The sequence below is a fragment of the Moschus berezovskii genome, chromosome 2 (genome assembly GCF_049115385.1).
Source record: "Moschus berezovskii isolate FMDL1 chromosome 2, NW_MosBer_1.0, whole genome shotgun sequence".
Classification (NCBI taxonomy): Eukaryota; Metazoa; Chordata; class Mammalia; order Artiodactyla; family Moschidae; genus Moschus; species Moschus berezovskii.
In genome coordinates, this window is record NC_142461.1 from 139821481 (window position 1) to 139842345 (window position 20865).

Genomic DNA, 20865 nt, shown 5'->3' on the forward strand with positions numbered 1-20865 from the left:
TGGAGAATCCCAGGGACGGGGGAGCCTGGTGGGCTTCCGTCTGTGGGGTCACACAGAGTCGGTCACGACTGAAGTGACTTAGCAGCAGCAGTAGCAGCATTGTGACTGATGTGAGATAATGTCTCATTTGCAGTTTTGATTTGCATTTCTCTAACAGTGATAGAATAGTCAGTGATGTTGAGATTCTGTTGTGTTTGGTGTTCCATCGTATGACTTACTTATACATCAGTACACTTGAATAGATTCTGAGTGACCCTTCGTGCTCTATAAAGTGATACACGCAGACAAATGCATATTGACAGGTACCCATCCTAAACGATCACTTCCAGTTCCCTGCTCCACGATCTGCTTATCACCTATGTAGCTTTACCTTTCCAAGAATGTCACAATGGGGTCATACTGGGTGCAGCCTTTCAACTGGATTCTTTCACTTAGCCATATGCATCTAAGACTTATCCCTGTCTTTCAAGGGCTGATGTTTCATTCCTTTCCACTGTTGAGTGTTATTCCTTTGCATGTATATACGAGGGAAATAAATTTCGCTCTCCCCTTCCAGGTGCCTGGTTGAGCCCTCCTGCTTCATCATTGAACACACATTATCAGGGGAAAAACAGTAGTTTAACAAACATGTATACCTTTTGCATAGAGAGGAGATGCCAAGGAAAATTGAGTCACTCCCTGAAATGACCCAAGACCTCATCTTAAATAGCTCTTCAGTCCCAAACAGAAGAAAGACCTTGAGGGGAAGGCAGAGGACATTTATGCAAGTTATCATGCAAAGCACAGTAAATAAACAGATGATTGTTTGCAGATTTAAGTCCTGACTTCTTCACAGATAAGTGTTCCTTCTTTGAGATGTAATTATCTTTCTCCTAGGTTCAAAGAGGGACACCTGTACAGATGAAGATTTCCCGAATAAATGTAAATGTACCTCACAGAAGGGCAACCTCAGTCTTCCCTGGTGAACTAGCTGCTAAGAATCTGCCTGCTAATGCAGTGGACACAGGTTCTACCCCTGATCCAGGAGGATCCCACACGCCTCAGCACAGCTGAGCTCATGCACCATAACTGCTGAGCCAGTGCTCCAGAGCCAGGGAGCCCCAACCACTAAATGCATGCGCCACAACTCCTGAAGCCTCACACCCAGAGCCCGTGCTCCACAACAAGAGTAGAACTAGCTCTCCACAGCGAGAGAAAGCCCTCTCAAAGCAAGGAAGACACAGGATGGCCATAAGGAAATGAATAAATCTTAAAAAAGCATAGGGAGAAACCTCTACTCAGTTTTTATTATTTTAAATTAAACTAAAATAACTCATGTCAAACGGACATAATTTGGGGTGATGTGTTCTGGTCCCCTTGATATCCGTGTACACCAATTTGCTCGCACATTCATCTACTGAAGGGTATCCTGATCTCGTCAAGTTTGTAGCCACTGTGAATAGAACTGCTGTGCAAAATTGCATCCTCGTTTGCATTTGGACATAGCACTTCAGGGCAACTGCCTAAATACTGAAAGCATGACTGCTGGATCCCAAGGCGAGACCTGTTGAGGTTCGGGGAAAACTGCCAGACTGTCCCTCACGGGGGCTCTCAGGCTTCCCACCGGCAATGAGGAGTGGTTCCTGTTGTTCCTCACCCCCCAGCGGTTAGTATTATCTTATATTTGCAGTTCAGCAGTCCTGAGAGGTGTGGTGTGACACATCACGACTTTAATTTGTAACTCCCTGATTGGACATGACCGTGAGCCTATGTGCTATTTATTTTTAACAACTAGGGAATTTCTGACATGTGTTGCAAAGTGAGCGAAGTTTGAAGTCATATGCCAAGTGAATCAAGCTAAACAGAAATGGAAAATAATCTATGATTCCACCGTGAGGCGCGCAGATTAGTGCACTACAAACACAAAGCAGAATAAGGCTGCCAGGGCATAAGGGGCGTTGGACCTGCTGGACTCGGACAAGGGCCAGTGGCCGTGCATGACGATGGTGGTGGTCAGGCAGTCAGTCAGTTCAGTCGCGTCTGACTCTCTGTGACCCCATGAATCGCAGCACGCCAGGCCTCCCTGTCCATCACCAACTCCTGGAGTTCACTCAAACTCATGTCCATTGAGTCGGTGATGCCATCCAACCATCTCATCCTCTGTCATCCCCTTCTCCTCCTGCATTCAATCTTTCCCAACATCAGGGTCTTTTCAGATGAGTCAGCTCTTCACATCAGGTGGCCAAAAGATTGGAGTTTCAGCTTCAACATCAGTCCTTCCAGTGAACACCCAGGACTGATTTCCTTTAGGATGGACTAGTTGGATCTCCTTGCAGTCCAAGGGACTCTCAAGAGTCTTCTCCAATGCCACAGTTCAAAAGCATCAGTTTTTCTGCCCTCAGCATGAGACACAGGACATAGCCAACAGCAACACCTTCTCACACAGATTTCCAGTCAGCGCCGGTCAACTTTCTACACCCTTGGCTTCTCTCCTTTGGGTCTGAGAACTCAAGGCCTCATGAAATTGAGGTGTTCTCCTTCTCAGAAAATGGAAACTTGCACACAGCCCCATGCCTCATTCTGCCAGCCAAGGCTATCAGCTCCTCTTACTGAAGAGCCATGTGTCACATGTGTCCTATAGAAGTCCTCAAATTAACAACAGTGCCAATGAGAAGACCTAGGTTGGGAGAGGGCTGAGCTTAATGAAATTATCACCAGATGCGCTAGACTGACAGCTGCTAAGGTGTGTGGCATCAACTTCCCACTGGCCTGACATCTTGGAGGTCATGTCCTCAAACTGGTGACAAGACACCTATCAGGGACACTCTGGCAACATGATCAGCAGGTAGTGAGACCTGGAGGGAAAAGTGGAAGTGGACAGAAGGTGGATCCTGCAGCAAGAGCAGATTCTCCGAGTTGCTGTGCTTGGCACATGCTATGCTTAGTTGGTCAGTCATGTCCGACTCTTTGCGACCTCATGAACTGTAGTCCTCCAGGCTCCTTATCCATGGGGATTCTCCAGGCAAGAATATCGGAGTGGGGGATCTTCCCAACCCAGGGATCGAACCCACTTCTCCCGCACTGCAGGGCAGATTCTTTTACTGACCGAGCCTCCCCAGAAGAGAGATTGTAAATGGAACTGAGTAAAGGTCAGGTTATTTGACCAGAGACCAAGCCCTCAGCCTCTGAAAACTCTTGAATTTTTATTTGCTTTGCTCTCACTACTGTTTCTTGGCTTTCCAAGAACTTCAGAAGGTTAAGGGCTAGGGAGAGGAAAGGAGTGAATGATCAAGGAGAATTGGAGTTCTACAGCTAAACTACGATCCTGTCAGTTATAAAAAGACACCCAACTCAGGAGACATTCAGAGTTCGAACGTCGCCGAAGAAATCTTCATTTGCTTCTTCCAAGTTGCATACTGCACCCTCCTTAACTTTCAGTCTCTGAAATCTAAATTAATGGGGACACCTGCTTCTAGCAAATGCAGTCAGTGTTGTCTTGCCACCAGCAGTGTGCAATCACAAAACCAAAGGAAGAGAAAGAAGAGTAAAAAAAGGACAACACAGTACAGGTTCCAGAAACCAGACCCTTCCCCAAATCACCCCCTCTCCACACCCATCTTGCTTCCTCCCACGTGTCTCAATCTGCTGTCATAATTCAACTGCAAATACATGTGTGTGCTCAATTGCTTCAGTCATGTCCGCCTCAGTGCGTCCCCAGGGACTGTAGCCCACCAGGCTCCTCTGTCCATGGGATTCTCCAGGCAAGAATACTGGGTGGGCTGTCTTGCCCTCCTCCAGGCGATCTTCCCGACCTAGGGCTCAAACTTTTATCCCTAGTCTTCTGTGTGTCCTCAATTGGCAGATGGGTTCTATACCACCTGAGTCACCTGGGAAGCACCCTGCTACAAATACACTTAACAGGAAATGCACTCCAGGCCTGTTTGGTCTGTCATCAATCAAAAACCACCAAGATTTGGTCAGAACTGAAAAATTCAAACAATAAAAAGATTGTAAAAACAAACTATACTCAAGGATTCTGTATGCCCCTGACCAGTTCAGCCACAGACGACTCAAAAGAGGAGAGTCTAACTCTTTCTGGGGAGAGGGGTGCCCCACTCTCAGCCTGATGGTCGTTAGGTCCCCCAACATGGCTTTTGCTCTAGGCCAAAGCTGTCCAGTGAAGTGGACAAATTCAAGCTCCATATAAAACCTTAAATTTTCTAGTACCCACATTTAAAAACAAAAAGCAGCAGATGAAATTAATTTTCAAATTATATTTTAATCTGGTAAACAAAAAATATTATAATTTCAACATGTGATCAATATGTCACAAGTCACGGCTGGTGTGCAGATAAATCTGACCTTATTTTAATGACTAAATACATTCCTTTCTAAGACAAAGTGCCACTCCTAGGATGGGAAGCTAAAATGGGAACCCCTTTACCTTGGGAGTAAGCCTGTCAGGTAAAATACAAGACATCTACTTAAATTTGGTTTTCAGTGAATAATTTTTTAGTATAAGTACATTCCAAGTATTGCAGGAGATGGGCTTCTACTAAAAAAAAAAAGTTTCCATCGTTTCCCTAAAATTCAAATTTAACTGGGATTCCTCTATTTCTGTTTGGTAAATCCAGCCACCTAAAAGGCATGATTAGAACGGATTCCTTCTTTAGCTAAAAGAGAGTACATCAGTGGTGAATGAACACAGCTCTCTCCCATCAGGGCCAGAGTTACGATCACGGGAGGATGATGTGTCATCAGGTGGCCAGTAGAGTTCGGAAGTGTAAAAGTTTGTCTTCATTGGCCCAGCGCAGACCACAAGGTACTGGCAACCCCACAAAAGAGGAGGAGATAAAGGCAGAAGAGATGAAGGCAGAGGGAGAAAACGTGGCCAGCTCAGGAAGCAGCAGCAGGTGATGGTGCCCAGGAGGCCACAGGCCAGCCTGCTGGGGTGCCTCACAGTTCCAGGTGTGAAGCACTCTTCCCAGGGTCCAGTGGTGATCACACCTGCAGAAAGGGGCACAGCTAAGCAGTAGGGGGTCACTGAAGCCCAGTGGCTACTCTGCTGCACCCTTGTTTCTTTTTCATGAAGTTACAAAATATCCATACATCCTGTTCATTGGAAGGACTGATGCTAAAGTTGAAACTGCAATACTTTGGCCACCTCATGCGATGAGTTGACTCACTGGAAAAGACTCTGATGCTGGGAAAGGTTGGGGGCGGGAGGAAAAGGGGACGACCGAGAATGAGATGGCTGGATGGCATCACCGACTCTGTGGACATGAGTTTGAGTGAACTCCGGGAGTTGGTGATGGACAGGGAGGCCTGGCGTGCTGTGATCATGGGGTCGCGGAGAGTCGGACACGACTGAGCGACTGAACTGAACTGTACTCCCGTGAACCTTGTGCAAGACCTTGATCTTAATGTGGCATCTGCTCCTTTCCGACCTGCTGTGGAATTTTCTTTACCAATAAAATTGGCCTTTATTTTTACTTTATGTACTAAGAACTCTCACAATGGGTGACGAGAGAGAAGTATCGTGTCCAGCTTATTAGATATTCCTTACTGTCTTCCATGTGAGAGGGTGAAACATGCCCCCCCAATTCCTAAAATTCCAAAAGAGTAGTACCTGGTTAAAGCTAAGGGGCACAGTGCTCCCAGAACCTTGGGGAAGATGTGTTTCAGATTGATTTAGTGTTGAGCATGTGTAAGGCTTGGAGAAATGATACAGAGAGTCTCATAGAGTAGATCAGGGTGGACCTTGAGAATCTCCATTTTTAACCACTTCCCAGGTGATGCTAACACTGCTGGTCCAGTGATGACCCTTTGAGAACCACTGACTTACACAAGGAGAGAGCTTCCACAGAAGCTGAAATGGCACTTTTGGAGACACTTCCTCTCTTCTATTCTGAGAGCTTCCTCACACGGAAAACCCAGATGCCAACCTGAAAATTAGCAGAGTAGCTCTTCCACAACTAAGGATGTAAAGAAAAAACCACATGGAGATGCATTGGAAGGGCAGAGATTCAGTCTAGTCAGGACCCATACTCCTGATGGGTGACCCAGAATTAGGAGGGGACATTTCCAACTTGGTATCTTCCCTGGGGGGACATGCTGAGCACCTGAGCCCTGGTAACCTGAATGAGGAAGACGAGCCCCCATAATATCCTGATTTGAAACCAGCAGAGCTATGTCTGGGAGAGAGCTGGGGGCTGTGGTGAGCCAAGACCCCATGCTTAATAGGTTAGTGCCAATTAAGTGCTGAACGTTGGCCCAGGTCACATGGGAAGGAGAATGATTTTAGGACACGTGCCAAAGGGGCAAGGATTTCTTGAAACTTTCTCCAGGGATGAAGTCACTGATTGATGACATTTAAAAAAATCCTCCCTGTACCCAGCTGGCCCAGTGCTAGCAGGAGACGTTTTTGACATTCCCCACTTACCTTGCCAGCACTGCTTGCCCTGCTAGTCTCTGTGTTCCCTGTGGAACAGACATATCCAACCCAGCCACGCCCACAACGCTCCTCCAAAATGGCTTCACCCCCAAGGGCCTGGATTCCCCCACAATAGCCTCCTTTCCTACCATTCACAGTGGGTGGACTCAGCCGTGACTGGCATCCCCTCAAGGTGATTTCCACTCCAGGTCACCTCCAGCCAGAAGTACATCTGCGACTGTTGAGGTAGGGCTCAAATTCAGCTGCACTGGGGGCCAGCCAGACCCACCAGCATGCCCAAAGCAACATGGGTACATCTAACAGGACACCACACTCAGCCTACAGAGGAGACACCCTGGATTTCCTGTCTCTGGTGACCTGGGGGAACTCTTCCTTTGGGCCGCACAGGAGACACTCTACATAAATCCACTTATTCAACATGGAGATATAATTTATCTACCTAATATTAATGCATAGAAACAAAAAGGCAAAATAAAGAGACAAAGAATCTATGCTAAGTGAATAGCTAAGACATAAACTCAGAAAAAGAACTAAACAAGATGGAGATAAATAATCTATGTCAGATGACTGCAAAGTAAGGATCATACTTGGGTCTTCCCTGCTGGTTCATTTGTTAAGATTTTCCTGACAACGTAGGCGACAAGGGTTCAACCTTTGGTCTGGGAACTAAAATCCCAGGCTGCGGGACAAGTAAAGCTGCATGTCACAGCTACTGAACTCATGCACCCTAGAGCCTGTGCTCCACAACAGGAGAAGACAGAACAATGGGAAGCCCACGCACCAAAACTAGAGTGTAGCCCCCACTCTATGCAACTAGAGAAAGCCAATGACACAGCAAGACCCAGTGGGCCCATTAAATCAATGAATAAAAGATGTTTACTTCTATCAGGGGAAGCATGAAAGAACGGAGTGAGAATCTCCACAGAGAGGCAATAAGTATAAAAAAGAACTGATTATAATAGAAAAATACAATAACAGACATGAAAAATACAGCAGATGAGTGAGCAGATTAGATGATTCAGAGGACAGATCAGTAAGCTGAAACACAAAGTGGTGGAAATCACCCAGTTTGAGCATCAGAAAGAAAAAAATAAGTCAGAAAACTGAGGATAGTTTAAGGCATTTGGTGGACAATATCAAGCATATTAACATTCACATTATAGGGATTCAAGGAGAACAGAAAGAGAAAGATGAAATCTCACTTAAAGAAACAATGGCCAAAAATTTCCCTCTATTGTTGAAGGAAACACACCCAGGTCCAAGAAGCACAGAGAGTCCAACACAGGGTAAATGAAAGGAGAAATATGCCAAGGCATATATTAATCAAACTAAGAGAAATTTAACAAAAAGAGAAAATATTAAAAGCAGAAAGGGCAAAGCAACAAATAACAAGGGAATCCCCATAAGGTTAACAGCTGATCTTTCAGAAGAAATGCTGCAGGCCAGAAGGGTGTGGCATGATACAGGTAAAGTTATGAAAGGGAAAATCTTACCAGCAAGATTACTCCAACCAGCTATGATCTCACTCAGATTCAAAGAACTCAGTACCTTTACAAATAAGAAAAAGTTAAGAAATTCAGCACCACCAAAGTGGCTTTACAACAAATATTAAAGGACATTCTCTAGACAGGAAATAGAAGGGAGTGAATAGACATAAAAGAAAAAAACAGAATAATAAAGTAAATAATAATAGTATCGTGCATATCAATGATTACCCTAAATTTTTATAAATGGATTAAATGGTCCAACTGAAACACAAACTGGCTGAACGGAAACAAAAACAAGCCCCATATAAATGTTGTCGCTAATACATCTACCTCAGACTTAGGGACACACACAGACTAAAACTGAGGGCCTGGAAAAAGGTATTCCATACAAATGGAAATCAAAAGAAAGCTGGAGTAGCAATTCTCATAGCACATAAAATAGACTTTTAAATAAAGACTATTACAAGAGACAAGGAAGGACACTACATAATGATAAAGAGATCAATCCAGGAAGAAGATATTGCAATAATAATACACACGCATCCAACACAGGAGCACCTAAATACATAAGACAAATACCAACAACCATAAAATGAGAAATCGACAGTAAGAAAATAATACTAGGGGATTTTAACACCCCACTTATACCAATGGACAGATCATGCACAAAGAAAATTAATAAAGAAACATACGCCTTACATCACACATTAGACTAGATGGACCTTATTGGTATCTTTAGCATATTCCATCACCAAACAGCAGAATGCATTTTTCTTTCTCAAGTGCACATGAAACACTCTCTGGAATGGATCACATCTTGGGTCACAAATCAAGCCTTGGCAAATGTAAGAAACTGAAATCCTAGCAAGCATCATTTCTGATCACACTGATACTGATTAGGGATCGTTTATAAGAAAGATTTGTAAAAAACACAGACACATGGAGAACTCAAACAGGTCACTGAAGAAATAAAAAAGGAAATTTAAAAATACCTAAAAACAAAGGGCAATGAATAAATGACATCCCAAATCCTATGTGATGCAATAAAAGCAATGCTAAGAGGAAAGTTTAGAGCAATACGAGAAGCCTACCTAAAGAGATGAAAAGAACATCAAATAAACAAGCTAATCTAACACCTAAAGAAGCTAGAAAAAGAAGAAAAAGGGCCACAAAATCTGCAAAGTTAGCAGAATGAAATAAATCATAAAGATCAGAGCAGAAATACATGGAAATGAAGGAAACACTAGCAAAGATCCATAAAACAATAAGATATGTCTTGGAGAAGATAAACAAAATTGACAAATCATTAGCCAGACTCATCAAGAAAAATAGGGAGAAGACTCAAATCAACTCGAAATGAAAAAAGAGACTTTACAACAGACAACACAGAAAGAAAAAGGATCATAAGAGACAATTAGAGAAAACTGCATGACAATAAAATGGACAACCTGGAACAAATGGACAGGTTCTTAGAAAAGTACAGTCTTCTAGGACTGAACCAGGAGAAATAGAAAATGTGAATAAATCAGGCACTAACACCAGTCACAAGCTCTAACGATGAACACATCAATCACAAGCACTACTAACTGTGATCAAAAGTCTCCAACAAACAAATGCCCAGGACTTCACAGGTGAATGCTCTCAAATGGTAGTGATGTGATGATACCTACTGTGGTCAAACTCCTCCAGAAAAGCGTGGAGGGAGGAGCATCCCAACCCACTCTGTGAGGCCATCATCACCATGAACCACAATGAGGCAGGAACGCCACCCAGGAAAGAAAACTACAGGCTAACGTCACTGACGAGCACCAGCGCAACAATCCTGAGGAAACGCGAGCAAGAGCAAAGCAAAACAAGACACATGGAAAGGGTTACACACCACGTTCAAGTGGGGTTTATCCCAGGGATGCAAGGAGTCTTCACTATGTGCACATCAGTCAATGTGATACACTATATTAACAAATTGAAAGATAAAAACCATATGATAATCTCCATCAATGCCAGGAAAAGTTTTGACAAAATTAAACACCAGTTTATGATTTAAAAAACGCCCCATAAATGGGCATGGAAGAAACCTACCTCAACATAATAAAGGTCATAAGGGAAATCTCTCAGCACATTATCCTCAATGATGTCAAATTTTAAGCATTTCCACTAAGATCAGGATCAAGACCATGGTGCCCACGCTCCTTCCTATTATTCAATATAGATTTGTACGTCATACACACAGCAATCAGAGAAGAAAACGAAAAAGAATGCATATTGGATAAGAAGAAGTCCATCTCTCATTGATTGCAGGTGGCCTGTTTCTATTCACAGAAGACCCTAAAGATGCAACCAGGAAATTACTAGAGCTCTTCAGTGAATTTAGTAAAGCACAGGATACAAAATTAATACACAGAAATCCTTTGCATACTTATAGCACAACAAGAAAAATCAGAAAGAGAAACTAAGGAAAAAGTGCCATTCCCCACTGCAACAAGAAGAATAGCATAGCTAGGAATGCTGCTGCTGCTAAGTCACATAAGTCATGTCCGACTCTGTGAGACCCCATAGATGGGAGACCACTAGGCTCCTCCGTCACTGGGATTCTCCAGGCAAGAACACTGGAGTGGGTTGCCATTTCCTTCTCCAGTGCATGAAAGTGAAATGTGAAAGTAAAGTTACTCAGTCGGGTCCGACTCTTCGGGACCCCATGGACTGTAGCCTACCATGCTCCTCCATACATGGGATTTTCCAGGCAAGCGTACTGGAGTGGGTTGTCATTTTCTTCTCCAATAGCTAGGAATAAACCTACCTAAACAGACAAAACACGTGTATGCAGAAAGACAGGCTGCATGATGAAAGATAGCAAAAATGAAACAAACGGATAGAAAGATATGCCATGTTCTTGAATTGAAAGAAATCAATGTTGTGAAAATGACTACACTACCCAAAGCAATCTACAGATTCAATTCATCCTTATCAAACAACCAGTGACATTTTTTAAAGAGCTAGGACTAATAATTTTACAATTTATATGGGGGGGAGAAAGACCCAGAAAGGCCAAAGCAATCTTGGAAAGAAATGTGGAACTGGAGGAATCAACCTTTCTGACTTCAGACTATACTACCAAGACACTATGGTCCAGGCACAAAAACGGAAACATAGAGCAATGGAACAAGACACGAAGCTGAGAGAGAAACCCGCACTCCTTTTCTTTGACAAGGGAGGCAAGGATGTACAATGGAGAAAGGACAGAAAAGAGAGCCTCTTCAGTAAGTGGTGCTGGGAAACTGGACATCTACATTCAAAAGAAGGAAATTAGAACACTTCTTCACACTGTACACAAAAACTAATTCACAGTGGATTGAAGACCAACAGGAAAGCCAGAAACTATAAAATTCTTAGAGGAAAACATAGGCAGAACACTCTTTGAGATTTATCATAGCAAGATCCTCTTTGATCCACCTCCGAGAATGACTGAAATAAAAAGAAACATAAAAAAAAATGGCACCTAGGGAAACTTCAAAGTATTTAAGCAGCAAAGAAAACTATAAATAAGATGAAAAGACAACCCTCAGAATAGGAGAAAATAATTGTAAACAAAGCAATTGACAAAGGATTATCTACAGAGTACACAAGTAGATCATCAAGCCTAATATCAGAAAAAAAGCAACCAAATGAAAAGTGAGCAGAAGACATGAATACATTTCTCCAAAGAAGACGTTAAGAAGGTGAAAACATGCTCCACATCACTCATTATTAAGGAAATGCTAATCAAAACTACATGAGCTATCACCTCACACCAGTCAGAATGGCCATCATCAACAATTCTACAAATAATAAATGCTGGACAGGACATGGAAGAAAGGGAACTCTCTTGCACTGTTCGTAGACATGTAAATGGATACAACCACTATGGAGAAGGAAAGTAAGGTTTCTTAAAAAAGTAGGAATAAAACTACTGCATGATGCAACAATCCCCTACTGGCCATATACACTGAGAAAACCACACCTCTAAAAAGACTTATGTACCCCAATGTCCATTGCAGCACTATTTAAAATAGCCAGGGCATGGAAGCAACCTAATGTCTATCAAGAGAACAATGGATAAATAAATTGTGGAACATATACACAATGGAATATTACTCAGCCATGAAAAGGAACAAATACGAGTTGGTTTAACTGAGGTGGATGAACCTAGAAACTGTGATACAGAGTGAAGTAAGTCAGAAAGAGAAAAACAAATACAGTATATTAATGCATACACATGGAATCTTGTAAAATGGTACTGGTGAATATTTGAAGGGTAGAAATAGATACACAGATGTAGGGGAAGGATTTGTGAACTCAGCTGGAGAAGGAGAGGGTGGGCCAAATTGAGAGAGTAGCATTGAAACATTGCCACTACCATACGTAAAATAGCTAGCTAGTGGGAAGGTGCTATATAACATAGGGAACCCAGCATAGTGCTCTGTGACGACCTAGAGAGTGGGATGGCAGGAAGTGGGAGGCAAGCTCGCCAAAGAGTGGATAATATACTTATGGCCTATCCGTGTTGTTGTATGAGGAAAACCAACCAAACATTGTAAAGCAGTTATCCTTCAATCAAAAATAAATAAATACAGTCTGAAAACTATCATTCAACATATCTGTACTGTAATCTAAAGTTATATGGGATCATCTTCTATTCCTAGCAATTTTTCCACTATAAGAGCTTATAAATGTCATTAAAGGTATTGAAAATATGATTTTAATAGCTACACTGTATTGCTCAATATCTCATACATAAATAATAAAATTTCAGTCTCAACATAGAAACATAATTCCAAAAAAGCTTTCCATTTTAAACTAAAGCTTGCATTTTAATTCAGTTTAATGAGAATTCCTCTGAAGATCTAAAATTCTTATGAAAAATAAATTATGTGCAGTCTTTCTTGCTTTCAACTGTCAGCCCTTATTGTCATTTACTTCTAAGGACTCTTGACATTTTTGCCTTAGACTGTAATTTTTGACTGAGATAAAATCTTAAATTTAGATATTAAGGAAGTCAAGAAGCATTCTTCTAAGTGTGAGTCACTCAGTCATGTCCAGTTATTTGTGACCCATTGACTGTAGCCCAACAGGTCCTCTGTCCACAGAATTTTCCAGGCAAGAATATTGGCGGGGGTAGCTATTCCTTTTTCGAGGGGATTTTCCTGACCCAGGGGTCAAACCCAGGTCTCCCGCATTGTAGGCAGATTCTTTACCATATGAACAACCAGAGAATCCTGACCCTGGTGTACACGCATGTAAAAATCCTCAAAAGAATATTAGCAAACCAAATTGAAGATACACTAAAAGAATCATACACTATGATCAAATGGAATTTATTCTGTGCCTGCAAGCGTGATTTTTTATCTGCACATCAATCACTGTGATACACAATATAAGCAAAATTAAGAATGAAATCGTGTGATCTTCTCAATAATTGCAGAAAATGCTTTTGACAAAGTTTAACATCAATTTTGGTACAGTCTCTCAATACAGTGGTTATACATGGAACATCCTAAAGGGTATATAAGACAAGCCCACAGCTAACATCCAACTCAATGGTAAAGAGATGAAAGATTTTCCTAAAAGATCAGGAATAGTACAAGGATACCCACTCTCACCAATCTTGTTCAACAAGTAGTGGAGGTGTCCTACCCAGAATAACCAGGTAAGAAAAGGAAATAAAAGCCATCCCCATTGGAACAGATGAAGTTACACTGCCACTATTCGATTATGACAGGATTTAAATGAAACCCTAAAAACTCCACCAAGTAACAAGTATTAAAACTAAGAAATTCAGCAGCATAGCAGGATATGAACCGTCAGAAAGAAAACAGAACAGCCCCACATACAAATGCATCAAAAACAGCAACAACAAAAAACCCTGAAATAAACTTACCCGAGGAGCAGAAACACCTGTACAGTCACGAGCTCCAAGACATAGAGTCTGGGTTCAAATCTCACCTTACCCACTGACCTGCAGAGTGACCCAGAGCAAATCACACAATGATCTGAGGCTCAACATATTCAACTGTAAAAAGAACACAAACCCAGTATCTCCTCCCAGGGCTGTGAAACTCCAAGGAAATGCTTACTTAGGCCTGGGGGTTGGAGTGTCTCTGGGAGCCTCTCCTTGTATGAAACGTCTCTAGAACTGGGCTCTTCTGATCCTGTGGGTGAGGGTCAAGTGTAGAGCCTGCGAGCCAAATGGGAATGGACAAGGACGAGGACAAAAAAATACTAGTTCTGTGTCAGGAAGGGAAGCTACCTCCTTTCCAGATCTCAGAGTGGGGCCTGCACTGGAGGCCCAGGGGATGCACAATCAGATGTGATAACTCCGAACCCCCACAGCAGGAATGGAGCCATCCTGGCAAGAAGCTGCTCTCTGGGCCAGGCTCCAGTGTGATGTGGTGCTGCTCCCTGAGTGCTCCATGTCTCCAGCAGGCAAAGAGCTCTCTGGAGTTGGAGGTCTATTAAACCACAGGTGCCTGAGAGTCAGAATGACACAAAGACTAACAACATTGAAAACTAGCTATATTAAAAAAAAAAAAAAAAAGACAGAAGTACAGACGAGGCAGGGGATGAGAAGCAGAAGGACTGACTACCTCTCAAGCCTTGAACAGAAATATCTCCACACCAGCTGAGCAGAGCCCACAGGAGGAAACTATAAAGGAAAAGCAGGCTGTGGGTGTATCTCTCCACTGTTGGATCCAGGGACCCAAGCCCCAATCCACCAGAATCACTTTGCGTATCCAGACACCAAGAGGAAGAAAAGCAGAGCTTGCCTCAGGAAGTCGCAGCCAGACTCAATATCGGGGTCGCTGAGCACGGCCACATGGTCACTGGGGACACAGCCCCTCCTCCGTGCTCACATCCTCTGTCCTCACAGAAACACAGCTCACTGCAGAGAACCCTCTGAGGGCACCCGTGCACACTAGAAACTGGCAATGGTGAGATGCGGAGAGAAGTCACAGAAGGGGAGACATACCTCTGGGGTGCTGCACAAACTACCAAAGATCTGAAGTTCTTGATACGCGGCATTTTTTAAAAAGCTTCTTAATGTGGAAACGCAGAAAGGACATTTCCAGGAGAAATGACAAACGAATTGTCCCATTGGGACAATCTGGTATCCATGTGGGACGGTAAGCTGGATCCCTACCTCAAAACACACCACCAAACCAAACAGACACATACCAAACACCAACAATTGAAGGAAAAACTTTTACAAAATTTTGAACCATTTTTGATGAGGGAATATCTTTTCTTTAAATTGAAGTCTTGTTGATTTACAATGATTTGTTTGTGTAAGGTGTACAGCAAAGTGATTCAGCGATTCAGCCTCTCATGTGCCTCCCTTTGGGAAGCCCCTGGGCCATGCCCTCTACTCAGAACAGCTAAGAATCCTGATAGGCAAAGCAGCATGTGGCGGTGCTCGTGGGGGTTTTAAGACCGAATAAATTATTCTAACATGATACAAGAAATGAGATGGCTGGATGGCATCACCGACTCGATGGACATGAGTTTGAGTGAACTCCGGGAGTTGGTGATGGACAGGGAGGCCCCTAGCATGCTGTGATTCATGGGGTCGCAAAGAGTCAGAGACGACTGAGCGACTGAACTGAACTGATACAAGAAACAAGCCCAGAGGTTAAGAGAGGATCTCCAAACCTACCTTCGAACAGGAGGTCTTGCTCCCTTGAATGTGGGTGCGTGAAACAGCACTTGGGAAGGGAAGAGGTGTCTCATGAATATCTTTCCTGCAGAGAACGCAGCAGTGTGTAGAGAAGATGCACAGTCACGTCCCAGGACACTGAGCACACGGACACAGTGACTGGAATCTCAGCCCTGCGCCGGGTGCACCGCACTGTCTCCACCCCAGACACAGGCTGAGCGGCTCGCACGTGTCCGGAAGAGTGTGGTCACATGACCTGGACCTGGCCAATCGGTGTGTTCCATCCTCCCTGGCCACCGTGATTGGCTCAGGGCTGGGGCGGTGACCAATCAGGGCCCAGGGCCGGGCCTCACGCTGGAATCAAGGGAAGAGGCGCTCTGGTTGGCCAGAAGGGGTGGGGCCAGGAGAGGTCAGGCTACAGCAGTGGGAGGGGCGTGAAGGAAGCCTGCGGCAGTTGGCAGCTTTCCCGCGCCCGTCAGGGCAGAGCCGCCGGCAGGAGAAGGAGGCCGCTGCTGGGCCCAGGGTTGAGAACGCCGTTTCCTGCTGTGGTCCCCGAGCTCCACCTGAGACCGGAGGGAAGCCGTCTGCCCGTGAGTCCTCTCCCGCTTGTCTGTCAGCTTGTTTGAACCACGCTGGATTTTCTGTCAGTGAAGACCGTGGAAATGCACCTGTGTGGGTTTTGGCTGGCTTCAGGGAAGAAATGCCAGATGACGCTGGGAGACTCCAGTTTAATCTGGATTCAGGTCCTATCTCTTGAAATTGACGTGAAAGTCCCTCAGTCGTGTCCAACTCTTGGCGACCCCATGGGCTGTACAGTCCATGGTCCTCCAGGCCAGAATACTGGAGCGGGTAGCCTTTCCCTTCTCCAGGCCATCTTCCCAGGCCAGGGGTTGAACCCAGGTTTCCCGCTTTGCAGGCAGATTCTTTACCAGCTGAGCCACAAGAGAAGTGCAAGAATACTGGAGTGGGTAGTCGGTCCCTTCTGTAGCGGATCAGCATTCCCGACCCAGGAATCAAACTGGGGTCTCCTGCATGGCAGGAGGATTCTTTCCCAGCTGAGCTATCAGGGAAGCCCAGTATCTCTTAAGGCCAGCTATTAATTGTAGGATTATCCTAATTAGTCTTCATGGGATTAAGGTAGCAACCTGCTAAGGTAGCAATCGATGTCCTTTTTCTAGAGGACAAAACTGGGGCTCAAAGAAGGGGGGTAACAGCTACAGCAAGGAAGTGTGTACCTAGACAAACCTCGCAGATCCTGCTGTTGGAACTCAGGGAAGCCATATGGTGTGGCTTGTCCATGTGACAGGGGCTAAGGCACCCGACCCACACTGGATACTGTGGGGACCTGACTTGGTGACTGCCTTCTGGCAGCTCTGAGACTCACAAACGCAATGTGCACTGAAGAAAGGAGGGACACGTCCCTCCATCCACCCCACCACACCCTCCGGGTACTCCCACACCCTGCTCCCCCCTTTTTCTTGCTTTGTGAGGGAATAAGAGTCATGCTCGTGTGACCACATTGGCTGTCCACTGTTCATGAGCTACCAACTGGAGCTGCTACAGGAGAGGCCAAGAGCCTTTGCCCCTGAGTACCTCTCTTTCCTTTGCACCGTGGGGGCCCTCCTCCTCACCTGCACACCGGAGGCCTTTTCTGAGACATTCAGGGACCCTCCTTTAGTTTGCAACAGGTTGCATCCATCGCTGTCCTTTGAAACTCAGCTCATGAGCTCCGTTGTCTGCATCACGGCCCACCTTGCTGCTAGGGGAGGGACAGAGTGACAATGAATCCAAAGATCAGACCTGACAGGCGGGAATCTGTGTATAAAGGACCTGATTAATCGCACTGTAGAGGCTGTAGTAGGCTCCAGGGATCTGTAACCAGGGCTTGGGCCAAAGTGACTCCACAGCTGTTTTAATGCCTGGGGAGGGTTCTGGCTATAGTGGGGATGGGGTGAGTCTCCTGAGGTTCAGAAGGCCCACTGTGTGCAGGTTCATGGCGCACAGAGAAGAGAAGGCGGAGTCCTTCCCTGCAGGTGGTCACAGCTCATGGGTGAGCCAGACAGGCAGGCAGGACAAGGTAGCACCTGAGCTGCCTTCATGAGTGAATGGTGTGGGGCAAAGGAAGAGAACCAGGTCTGTTCCCTTATGTGGTGCCCAAGGCGGGTTGTCACCAGACTAAACACTTCCTATGGTGACAACCATCACTGCTGCCTGCAAAGGGTTTATATTGGTGTGCGTCTTCATCTGAGTGGTCAGGCCGTCTCTAAACTACACTGGCCATGGGCATTGCCTGTCTTTGGAACTTGACATGTTTCGTCTCTTCCTTACTGAACATTCATTTCCAAGAGGGTTTTGGGGCCACAGGGATGTTGGATTTTTTTCTAGCTTTGCCTCGTGAGAAATGCTTTTCTGGTTGTTGGTGTGGTTTGTTTTTCCAGCTCTCTTTCTTGGCTTATCTTGTGAATTTGTTTCTGCCAGAGGAAGAGCTCAGAATTTGCCTTCTGGTTGAGATGTGACACTTACAACAGCAACGTCTACCTGGATATTATGACCACACTTGCCAAAAGGGTTTTGTTTTGCAGAAGACATCTTGAAAGTACCTACACTGTCCTTTCAGATGCCCAAAGTCTATTTGAAGTAAAATAAAATTAAAAAAACAAGAATTCTCAAGTTTAGTCTTACAGTATGTGGGGAGTCAGAAAAAACTCCTGCAGGAGGGAAACATTACCCACTCCAGTATTCTGGCCTAGAGAATTCCATGGAGTGTATAGTCCATGGGGTTGCAAGGAATCAGACAAAATCTGATAACTGAACAACAACAGCAATGAAGCTTCACCATTTGTCAAACAGAGACAACAACAGTATTTACACGACTGTGTGCATGTTCAGTTGCTCATTCGTGTCCAACTCTTTGCAGCCCTGTGAACTCTAGCCACTAAGATCCTCTGTCCGTGGAATTTTTCAGGCAGGAATACTGAAATGGGTTGCCATTTCCTCCTCCAGGGGATCTTCCCGACCCAGGGAGCGAACCCAGGTCTCCTGCATCTGCTACATTGGCTGGCGGGTTCTTTTCTGCTGAACCACCTGGGAAAGAAGGCATTACATCACTGGGTTATCCAGAGTGATACCGCACACAATACTGGGTGCCCTGGGCCGGGAACCCAGTGGAGGGGGCAGTGGCGGGTCTGGACAAAATATGCCCATAACTTCGTGTATAGGATGGATGGAGGCTGAGCCTGGCTGACTGGCTGTGACCACAGGTGACCCACTTGCCCCCTATTCTCTGCCAGGCACCGTGGGCCCAGAGGGACTCAGCTTAATAATTGCTTGCCCAGCCACCCACAAGAGGGACCCTGGTTGTCAAATGAGGATCTGACACCTTGATCCAAAAGACGGCCCCCGAAGTCAGTTTCACACATGAGGGTCCAGGAGGGGTGTCATGTCAGAGACCCCTGGGACAGCAGACAGGATAGAAATGGTGGGGGAAGGTCCCGGAGGCAGGCGGCCCAGGCCTGCCTTCTGCAGGAGCGCCTCTTCCGCCCACCCCCCACTCTTCTGTCCCTCCGATGGCCTTGGGGTCAGCAGCCAGGGTTCCTAGGAAATGGACACGAGCAGCTTGTGGGCCAACATGCTTCCTTGTAACTGAAACCCATCAGCATTTTTCAAGTCCGAACTCAAAGCCAGGGCATTATTTATGTCCACTGGTCATTGCTGAGAAGGCCACACAGGAAAATCCTGGCTGTGTACTGGGGATGACGGAGGCCTGCACTGACCTGATGTTGAACTTGACTCCGGCTTTGGCAGAATTGTTAAGGCCGCAGACAACGTGAACCCTACAAGGTCAGTTTGCTTTCAAGCTGCCGTTCAGGGCTCGCCACCGCACCCCGGGGCGTTCCTCCCCGGAGCTGGTGTGGGCCACAGCGGCATCTGTTTCCCCTCTTTGTGGATGTTGTTTTTTGAAAAGCGAGCGAGGAGCTGCCTGCTGGAGGATGGTAGCCACCTCCACACCAGACTCCAGGACCCACGGTCAGGTGGTGAGGGTACCTGAGCTCCCAGGGAGGCTCAGACCCTGCCTAGCCCCTCTGAGGCCACGTGTGCGGGTCCAGACCCAGCCTGACCACTTCTGGGGGCTGAGCAGCCTCAGGCACATGGCTTCCGCACTCAGAACCTCAGTTTTTCCATCTGTAGAATGGAGCTGATGGCACGTCCTCCCTGCTGGGGGGTGGGCAGGGTTGCCATGGACATGGGATAGGGGAGAGGGACGTGTTTCTTGCAGTTTCCAGCTGAGGCCTTGTGGGCATGAGCTGGTGTCCGAGACAGTTCCCCGACTTGGCTGAGTGTGGTGATGAGCATGGAGTTGGGGGCGGGGGTCTGTCCTCATAGCCTGGACATTGGGGTGGGAGTTCTAGACTTTGAGGCACCTCAAGTCTAATTTCGACAACTCCGCATGTAAGGACAGTGCAGCAGCAGGTGTTCTTGGGGACTTGTCAGCCTGGAGGCAAACCCCCATCCCCACCCTGTGTGGGCATCCCGACCCGGCTTGTGGTGCAGGGTCAGATCCCTTTACCGAGGGAAGGAACTGAGGCTCTGAGAGGTGGGGCAAGGAGACCAAGGCCACTTGGCCTGGCAGGGGCAGAGCCAGCACTTGAACTTGGGTGCTGGGCCCTCGTGTCAGACTCTTTGCCCTGAACCATGAGAATTGGACTATAGAGCAGGCTGAGCACCAAAGAATTGATGCTTTAGAACTGTGGTGTTGGAGAAGACTCTTGAGAGTCCGTTGGACTGCAGGGACATCAAACCAGTCCATCCTAAAGGAAATCAACCCTGAAAATTATTCATTGGAAGGACTGATGCTGAAGCTTAAGCTGCAGTACTTTGGCCAACTGATGTGAAGAGCCGACTCATTGGAAAAGACCCTGATGCTGGGAAAGATTGAGGGCAGGAGGAGAAGGGGGCATCAGAAGAAGAGATGGTTGGATGGCATCACTGACTCCATGGGCATGAGTTTGAGTAAGCTCTGGAGATGGTGAAGGACAGGAAAGCCTGGTGTGTTGCAGTCCATTGGGTCTCAAAGAGTCGGACGTGACTTAGTGACTGAGCAACAACAAAACGTGGTCTTCAGCCCCCATCTCACTCGTACCCCCAGGCTTAGTGCCTATGCCATGAGCCTCTCCTACAATGAGGTGTCAGGGACCATTGTCTAGTTCCGAAGCTATTCATATCTCTATTCATAATTCCACCATTACACATGCATTTCT

General features: G+C 45.7%; 1 protein-coding gene across 1 annotated transcript in view; it reads left to right on the plus strand.

The window, feature by feature from the left end:
* Positions 1-4725: 4725 nt before the first annotated feature.
* The window catches only part of LOC129540271 (liprin-alpha-1-like), a 58927-nt gene continuing 42787 nt past the window's right edge, over positions 4726-20865 (plus strand). Inside the window, exons 1-2 of the mRNA XM_088841572.1 lie at positions 4726-4801; positions 15941-16197. Of these exons, the coding sequence (XP_088697698.1) occupies positions 4726-4801; positions 15941-16197 (333 nt within the window). The remainder of the gene's footprint in view (positions 4802-15940; positions 16198-20865) is intronic.